Genomic DNA, 9630 nt, shown 5'->3' with positions numbered 1-9630 from the left:
TGTCTAGTTTAATGAAAAGAAGGACTAGGGGAGACATAATAGCAGTCTTCCAAAATCTCAGGGGTTGCCACAAAGAAGAGGGAGTCAAACTATTCTCCAAGGCACCTGAGGGTAGAACAAGAAGCAATGGGTGGAAACTAATCAAGGAGAGAAGCAACTTAGAACTGAGGAGAAATTTCCTGACACTTAGAACAATTAATCCATGGAACAGAAGTTGCCTCCAGAAGTTGTGAATGCCCCAACACTGGAAGTCTTTAAGAAGATTCTGGATAGCTATTTGTCTGAAACGGTATAGGGTTTCCTGCCTAGGCAAGGGGTTGGACTAGAAGACCTCCAAGGTCCCTTCCAACCCTGCTATTGTATTGTATTGTAAACCAAAAGTGGAAAGCAAATTAGGTTTGAAGCACATGGCCACTGAGACGAGAAATAAATCAGCTTAGTTTTCCAATGGTCAACACTGTCACACCAACATTCCTGGTTGGGTACCAGCTGCAGTGATGTCACATGCCTCATGAGACCATTACATCAGATGATGTGTTTCCATAATGTCGTCATTTGTGTCATTAGCTTGATGACATCATGACATGTACGGCATCACTTCCCTCCCGCTTCGCCTTCCCAGACCTGGGTTGGCTCTGAATCTGAAGGAAAGGGATGGCATGGTCACATGCAGGAGTCAGATTCAGCCGATTCAGACTGGTTTGGGAGAACCTGTAGCTCCGCCCCTGCGCTAGTCTGTCCTATATTTCCTTTGTTTGAAGCCCAGCTGATCGGCGCTTCAGCTGTTTTATTCACTGCGGCTGCAGTAGAAGCTACGTTTTTGAGCCGTTTTCAAACGCACTGCGAACCGGTTGTTACACTGGTTGAATCCCACCACAGGACCCATGTGCTCTATGAATATTGCGCTGGGACTTCTCTAGCAGGGGGCCATCCACTAAATACAATAAACGTCCAATTCCTTTCCTACCACAGTGGTAACTTAGGAATGCAAATGGTTTCCTTCTGCGTCACCGCCTTGAGTCAGCCCGCCAGCCAGGGAGATAATAAATGCTATCGTTAATAGATGCATTTTCTTTTAATTAATTGACACAAGTACTTTAGTCTCCCAGATCTAATGGTTAAGTACATTCATTGCTTGGTTACAGTAATGCAGTAAAACTCTGTTTTTCGAAAGGTTAATCTAAATTTCGTTAGCGAACAGGATACAGGTTTTCTCCCCCTAATAGTTTACTAATTTTTTTTTTTTACAAAGATAGAACATTGCCGACAGAATGAAACAAATGCACTCCTAAATAATGATGAGCTCCCGAAAATAAATGCTCAACTGCTGTTTACAAGAACAGTGCCAAAAAAGTTGCGTATTTCAAGGATCGTTGATGCTGCTAAAATTAGCCGTATTCCTATAATACAGGTAGTCCTCGACTTATGACCACAATTGAGCCAAACCTTTCTTTTGCTACGTGAGACATTTGTTAAGTCAATTTTGCCCCATGTTACAACCTTTCCTGCCACAGTTGTTAAGTCAATCACGGCAGTTGTTAAGTTAGTGACACGGTTGTTAAGTGAACTTGGCTTCCCCATTGACTTTGCTTATCAGCAGGTCGCAAAAGGCGATCACGTGCCCCCCCTCCCCGAGACACTGCGCCCATCATAAATATGAACCAGTGACCACGCATCCAAATTCTGATCATATGACTGTGGGGATTCTGCAACGCTCATAAGTGTGAAAAATGTTCATAAGTCACTTTTTTAATTGGTCATTAAATGAACAGTTGAAGGTTCGAGGACTACCTGTACACTTAACAGGACCAAAGGATGGTTATTGCAAGAGAAAAAGAAGTTAAAGGTAAAGGTTCCCCTCGCAAATATGTGGTAGTCGTTCCCGACTCTAGAGGGCGGTGCTCATCTCCGTTTCAAAGCCGAAGAGCCAGCGCTGTCTGAAGACGTCTCCGTGGTCATGTGGCCGGCATGACTAAACGCCGAAGACGCACGGAATGCTGTTACCTTCCCACCAAAGGTGGTCCCTATTTTTCTACTTGCATTTTTACATGCTTTCGAACTGCTAGGTTGGCAGAAGCTGGGACAAGTAACGGGAGCTCACTCCATTACGCGGCGCTAGGGATTCGAACAGTCAAACTGTCGACCTTTCTGATTGAAAAGCTCAGCGTCTTAGCCACTGAGCCACCGCGTCCCTTAAAAGAAGTTAATTCATCTTAAATTAGATCCTTAAATCTTGCCAAACCCCTGACTCACTCAGGCACACATCTAAATTAATTTCACGTAGTCACCTAAATCTCTTTTCAAGTCACTTGAGTTGTGAACCACCAACTGCTTGGCATTTAGTATAAAATGTTGAGAAATTTCACACCAAAAACAGTACTTGGGTAAAAAGGGATGAGAAGTCATGCAAATCTTTAGGATTCTTGGGCAAAGCTCTTAAGAATCTTTCAGGATCTGAACATCTTTTAAACGTTTCGTCTTTCTGGTTTTTAAGATTATTTACTTTAAATAGAACAGTGGGCGCTCTTTCGAGAGGCAGTGTTGTCTATGCGGAAGTTTGGGAATATCTTTTTAAGAAAGGATACTCCGTTTATGGAGCCCTAAGAATCTTGCAGAGTTCTCAAAACACAATGATGGTTTTGATCTTGATTACCCAACTCCTTGTTGGGGTTCTGAAAACATACTGAGAAACAAGCTAACCAGAGGAATCCGCTTCCTACAATGTGTTTAGCTAAAATTAGAACAGAATAGAATAGAATAGAATAGAATAGAACAGAACAGAACAGAACAGAACAGAATAGAATAGAATAGAATAACAGAATTGGAAGGGATCTTGGCGGTCTTCTAGTCCAACCCCCTGCTTAGGCAGAAAACCCTACACCACTTCACACAAATGGTTATCCAACATCTTCTTAAAAACTGGAGCATTCACAACCTGAAAACTTCCAGTGTTGGAGCATTCACAACCTCTGGAGGCAAGTTGTTCCAAGGATTAATTGTTCTAACAGTCAGGGAATTTCTCCTTAGTTCTAGGTTGCTTCTATCCTTGATTAGTTTCCACCCACTGCTTCTTGTTCTACCCTCAGGTGCTTTGAGGAATAGTTTGACTCCCTCTTCTTTGTGGCAGCCCCTGAGATATTGGAAGACTGCTATCATGTCTCCCCTAGTCCTTCTTTTCATCAAACTAGCCATGCCCAGTTCCTGCAACCGTTCTTCCTATGTTTTAGCCTCCAGTCCCCTAATCATCTTTGTTGCTCTTCTCTGCACTCTTTCTAGCGTCTCCACATCTTTTCTACATCGTGGCGACCAAAATTGAATGCAGTATTCCAAGTGTGACCTTAAATAAAGTGGTATTAACACTTCACGTGATCTTGATTCTATCCCTCTGTTGATGCAGCCTAGAACTGTGTTGGCTTTTTTGGCAACTGCTGCACACGGCTGGCTCCTGTTTAAATGGTTGTCCACTAGGACTCCAAGATCCCTTTCACAGTTACTACTATTGAGCAAGGTACCATCTGTACCTGGGCATTCTAGGACTCTTAATTCGAGTCTTGAGGGGTTAATCCAAATCCTACTCTTTTTACAGTATCCTTGCACCAAAACCTTATACTGTTTGTCTTTGATATGTAAATTGGTTGGAAATAAAGCTGGCTTTTTAAAAAAACAAAACAAAAAAACCTCTTCTGGATTTCCATATTTTTCCTCCACTTCTCCTGTTATGTCTGGAAGGAGAAAGTAGCAGTGTCCTTTCACAGGTGTGCAATTTCAATTTTTTTTTAAAAAAATCTATCCTTTTTTCCATTCCAACAGTGACCTTGTGTAAAAAAAACAACACACATAACAGTTGGGTGGAGACAGCCTTCCAAGTAAACTGAGCGTGGGTGAAACCGTCTGGAATTACAGCACACAAGAAATGATCGGTTGTCCTCATTTACCCAAGAGAATGACCCATCCTGCAGATCAGTCATTTCAAGGCACCAACATCTTAAGAATTTAGGGTGACATGTTGAGAAAATGTCACACCAAGTACAGTATTTGGGTAAAAAGAAGGACATCGATGAGATTAGGATTCTTGGAACCAGGAATCTTCCAGGATGTCATTTAAACATCGTTTAAATGTTTTGCCTTTCTGGTTTTTTAGGATTATTTTAATTTAAATGCAATCGTCTCCTAGGCCAGGGGTCGACAGCCACAAAAGTCCTAACCGGAAACCCTCATTCAATTCTGGAGCTGACCAGAACTCCAGTTCCCCCACCATGGAGTCTCCTCCTAGTGCGGCATCCTTTTCCCTCTACCTGTCCTAACCGAAAGCCCTATCAATTGTGGAGCCGACCGGCAACAGGGAGCTGCAGCAGAGGGATAAAAGAGCCACATGAGGCTCCAGAGCCGCAGGTGGCCAAAACCTGTCCTAGACTATTTGATAAGTCCCCGCAGTTGTCTTGACAAGATTTTGGAGAGAGAGAGAGAGAGACAGAGAGAGTGGGGGGAGATCCAAAATCTCCCAGCTTTCATGACTAAGGTGGAACTTGAACTCACTTTCCCCTGGGTGATTGGCCCAAGTCAACCAACCAGCTTTCATGGCTAAGGCAGGGCTGGAATTTATAAATTTGCAGTCTCCTGGTTTCTAGCTTGGTGCCTTGACCATTAGACCAAGCTGGTTTGCCATTGTCTTCTTTTGCCGAGGGCCAAGAAAGAAGGACTGACCCAAAGTCGCCTCCTCCCTTCTAATCCAGCACAACACCAAGCTGCTTCTTAGATGATCTTCTAGAATAGTTAAGTACCCTCTGTGATCAAATCCAAGCAAGATCTGTCTCTGATGCCCTTGCTTCCCCGCAACGGGTCATTTAGGTCTAAAATGGCATTAATTGCACGAAGGCAGTTAATATCTATTTCCCCTGTGCATCTTCAAAGGCAAACAGCAGGGTGAAGGTTGAGCAAATCAGCACTGAAGAGCAGGGGGAAGAAGAGAGGGGAAGGGGGACGGCAACTCGTTTCTTTTTCCTTCGTTTCTTATCCCCTTACTTTTTAAAAAGTTCCATGATTTTTAATGAGCAGCAAAACGCCCTGAGAAACTTAAATTTGGAAAGGCAACCCAGAGCCAGTTGAAATAATACAGAGTATTATGATGATGATTATGGTTTTGTTTTCAAGGGCAGCCTTCGCTACGGAGGCCCCTTTTGCAAATGGAGGCAGGGAGAAGAATCCTTTTGCATAAACGAAGCAGATGCAGGTTAATTAGCACAATGTTATGTCAACCCTGAGTCATGGAAATACGATGCCTTTCAAACAGGAGATAAAACAATTCCATTAAGATTAATGGCTCTTGACAGATGTAACCTCCCTGAAGCTGAACAGTGATCTAAGGTGACGGCCATCAGCTTGTTAGGTGGATTTACACAAAATGTTGAACTAATGTGGTCCAGGATTAAGTGGTTGCATTTGTTCAGCTTTGACGTTCTCTTCTCGTCTCCTCCTTTCCATCTTCTCTTCTCAACTCTTCTTCGCCTCCCATCCATATTCTCTTTTCTTCTCTTCTCCTCTTTCCTTCCATTTTCTCTTCTCTTCTCCTCCCTTCCATCTTCTTTTCTCTTCTCTTCTCATCTCTCATCTCATCTTCCCATCCCCTTCCATTTTTTTTCTTTTCTTCTCTTCTTCCCTTCCCTTCCATTTTCTCTTCTCGTCTCCTCCCTTCCATCTTCTTTTCTCTTTTCTCATCTCATCTTCCCTTCCCCTTCCATTTTCTCTTCTCTTCTCCTCCCTTCCATTTTCTCTTTTCTTCTCTTCTCCTCCCCTCCCTTCCATCTTCTCTTCTTCCCTTCCTTTTCTCTTCTCCTCCCATTTTCTCTTCTCTTCCCTTCCATTTTCTCTTCCCTTCCCTTCTCTTCTTCTCCCCTCCTTTCCATCTTCTCTTCTCTTCTTCCCTTCCCTTCCCTTTTCTCTTCTCTTCCCTTTCCTTCTCTTCTCCTCCCCTCCCTTCCATCTTCTCTTCTCTTTTTCCCTTCCCTTCCATTTTCTCTTCTCTTCCCTTCCCTTCTCTTCTCTTCCCCTCCCTTCCATCTTCTCTTCTTCCCTTCCCTTCCATTTTCTCTTCTCTTCTTTCCTTCCCTTCCCTTTTCTCTTCCCTTCCCTTCTCTTCTCCTCCCCTCCCTTCCATCTTCTCTTCTTCCCTTCCCTTCCATTTTCTCTTCCCTTCTCTTCTCCTCCCCTCCCTTCCATCTTCTCTTCTTCCCTTCCCTTCCATTTTCTCTTCTCTTCTCTTCCCTTGAAAAACTTTCCTAGTTAATTAAGCATTTGGTTTAGTGTGCAGTTTCCTGTAGTGGATAAGGCATCAGGCTAGAAATCAGGAGACCATGGCCCAGTCACTTTCTCTCAGCCCTAGGAAGAAGACAATAGCCAACCACTTCCCCAAAAAACTTCCAAAAACTGCAAGTCTAGTCCAGGCAACCTTTGAGAATCAGTCATGATTGAACAGAAGAAAAAAAAAAGTATGTATGTACTGGACAACCTATAAACAGTTTTGTTCATTATTTCAGAAATATTTCCTTATCTAAACCAATGACCAAGAGAATGACCAAGACCGGGAGGAAAAATAGATGCAATGGAAGCAGATTTTGACTTCCTGCTGGCTTCCCCATTGATTTTGCTTGTGGGACGGTAGCAGGGAGTGTCAGAAACCATGATCATGTGCCCATGGCTGACTGCAGTGGCATGGTGATGATGTAGGACAGCATGGCAGGGCTGCGGGATGGCGTGGTAGTGTTGCAATGGCCATAATTTTGTCAATAAACCTGATCTGAAGATTCCTGAAATTTCAATCCCACCACAGAAGTAAGTGGGCCCTGGATTTTGGACACATTCTTTAACCTAGTATCAGGTGCGAAGGATCAGCTCCACACATGAAAGTCACATAAAACTAATTTATTGCTACCTATGAATATCCTTCACCAACCTGCTATGAACTAGATTAGGGTCACAGAATTCAAGGGGGGTGGAGTTAGTTCACTTGTGGCTATATAGAGATTCTAGGCTTATCCCTCTTTAAGCTCCACCCCCAGGTTTTGCCACTTCCTCCCTTACATTAGTCCATTTGAGCTACCTTGATTTTAAAAAAATGGTTGTCTTACGATGCTTCGTTTTGCCCAGTTGAAGATTACATACAGACAAACAGACAAGAGAGTTTTAGTAGTATATAGATAGCTAATATGTAGTACAGTTTCTTAAAAACACCTGAGAGCAGAGGTGATATCCAGCCAGTTCTGACCGGTTCTGGAGAACCGGTAGCGGATATTTTGAGTAGTTTGGAGAACCGGAAAATAGGCTGGCCTCGCCCCTGATGCCTCCCAGCCTCCCAGCTGATCTTCTTTTGTTGCCCTGAACAGGAGAACGGAGCTGGAAAGCAGGTTAGTAGGATGGGGAGGGAATGGGGATTTTGCAGTATCCTTTCCCCTGCCATGTCCACAAAGTCACACCCACAAAGCCATGCCACGCCCACCAAGCCACGCCCACAGAACCAGTAGTTTTTTAAAAATGAACCCCGCCATTGCACTGATTACAGACTGATCAAATGAGGGGGAAGATTCATCGTTCTCTTGCAAACTCCAGAAAGTTTGGGAAAACCCGATATTTGTTGAAATAAGGCAACATTTTCTTTCCTTCTTTCTTTCCGTAGGTTTTATATCACCTTCATAAAAAAGTGAAGAATGTTTCCCGGAAGTCAGAGAGATCAAAGAGAAAGGTAAACGCCAAACAGCAATCACTAAGCATTGTAGACGAGGAAGATATTTTGTGTTTCACAAAAAAAGTAATCAAAATGTGGTACGTCTGTTTCTATGAGAGATGATGCCCACAGGAGGGAGGGGGGAGCTGGTGTGAAGGACAACAATGAGGTGGCAGTTTCCCAGAAAGGAGGGAGCATATTCTAGAAAGGGAGGAGGGAGGACAAGAAACAGCCCAGCCCAGAGATGGTTAGGAGACAGAAAGAGGATTCAAAAGGGGTGTCAAACTTGATTTCATTGAGGGCTGCATCGGGGTTGTGTTTGACCTTAGGGGGTGGCAGGGGGCCGTGGCCAGGGAGGGCATGCCCAGCTCAATGTCCCTCATTTGGGGGGGGGGCACCTGTAGTGGCCAAGTGCTAAGGCAGGACTTCTCTGAGAACCTCCCTCCCTCTCATTATAATCTCCTTCCTTCCTTTTCTTGTTTTTTCTTCCCTCTTCAGTCTCCTTTCTTCTTCCTTCCCCTTGTTGGAGGAAATGTCCTTCTGGGTTCAGCTCCAAGTGGAGGGGAAAAGACACTGGAAATATGGAGGCTGCTTGGAAAGATGGTTTAATGGTGGACAGGATTGCATGGCTTGAGCTCCTGAACAGAAAAGGGGGATCATATGCTTCCAGATGTTGGGTGAAGAAGAAAGAGAGACCGAGATGCTGAAAGTTCCTGGATTTATGCCCTCTCTGGGCTTTGATCTTGATCTTATATTCTGATTGGTTGTCAGACTCCCATGAGGCCATGCAGGGGCCACTCTGTAGGCTGCGTTTTGAGTCCAGGTTTGGTTGAGCATTGCTTCTTCCCAGGTGCCCTGTGATGAGATGGGTCAAGGGCTAACACTATCATGCCTTAATCCCATCACCCTGGAGCTGAAAAGGGGGGAATATCTCTGTTATGTAGAATAGATTGGCTCAGGCATTTTAATGGCCCATTGACAAAGATGGAGGCTATTAAGAGTGAGTCTGTTTCCTACCTAAAAACACGTTTCTCCATTTCTGATCCAAGGAAATATCATATGCTGTCTTTTCAATATTTCCCAGGATATTTCCTTTTTCTAGGAAAGGGGTGGGTTTTAATTTCCTACACCCTCTTTCTTTATTTTTCCTTCTTTGCTCTCTTTCCACCTTTCCTTTCTTTTCTTTGTCTTTCCTCTGTTCCCTTTCTCCTTTCCTGTCCCTTCTTGCATGCTCTCCTTTTGTTTTGCTTTCATTTCGTTTTGTTCTGTTTTCGGCTGTGATGGCCTCCTGCAAGCCTCTGCCAAAGAAAATGGAGCTGGAGGGGGGGGGCGTTTTTACTGGCAGAGGCACAGCGGGGTGGTCTTTTGCTGTTTCCAGGGTGGCCCCACAGGCAAGATCTAAACATCTCGTGGGCCGGATTTGGCCCACACACCTTCAGTTTGACACCTCTCCCTAGGATATATTTATTAGGGTGAGAGTAGTAAGCGTTTATTCTGGCAAGATTCTGTCCTTTATATGTAAGCAAATAAAGAACTGGACCCTGGTTGAACCAGTTTGATTTAATGGTTAAAGCACCAGTTTAGAAAGCAGGAGACCATGAGTTCAAAGCCCTGTCTTAAGCCACGAAAGCCAGCTGGGTGACTTTGGGCCAGTCCCTCTCTCTCAATCCAATCTACCTCACAGGATTGTTGTTGTGAGGAAAGGAGGAAGAGGAAAGGTGTGTTCAATACGTTTGCCCCCTTGAGTTGTTTGTAAAAAGGCAGGATAGTGGTGGGATTCCAATTTTTTATTGCTAGTTCTGTGGGTGTGGTTTGGTGGGTGTGGCATGGCTTGGTGGGCGTGGCAAGGGAAGGATACTGCAAAATCCCCATTCCCTCCTGATCAGCTGGGACTCGGGAGGCAGAGAATAGAT

At 44.2% G+C, this 9630-nt stretch overlaps 1 protein-coding gene across 1 annotated transcript in view; it reads left to right on the top strand.

Moving 5' to 3' along the window:
- LOC309397242 (galanin receptor type 1-like) overlaps positions 1–9630 on the top strand; it is a gene marked incomplete at its 5' end in the record, with an annotated part of 31770 nt that overhangs the window by 6217 nt on the left and 15923 nt on the right. The window contains one exon of the mRNA XM_081963099.1: positions 7670–7735. Within this exon, the coding sequence (XP_081819225.1) occupies positions 7670–7735 (66 nt within the window). The remainder of the gene's footprint in view (positions 1–7669; positions 7736–9630) is intronic.

Source organism: Natrix helvetica (genome assembly GCF_964273705.1).
Source record: "Natrix helvetica genome assembly, chromosome: 10".
Lineage (NCBI taxonomy): Eukaryota > Metazoa > Chordata > Lepidosauria > Squamata > Natricidae > Natrix > Natrix helvetica.
The sequence above is the reverse complement of the archived record's forward strand: the minus strand, read 5'-3'. Positions and strand labels throughout refer to the sequence as shown.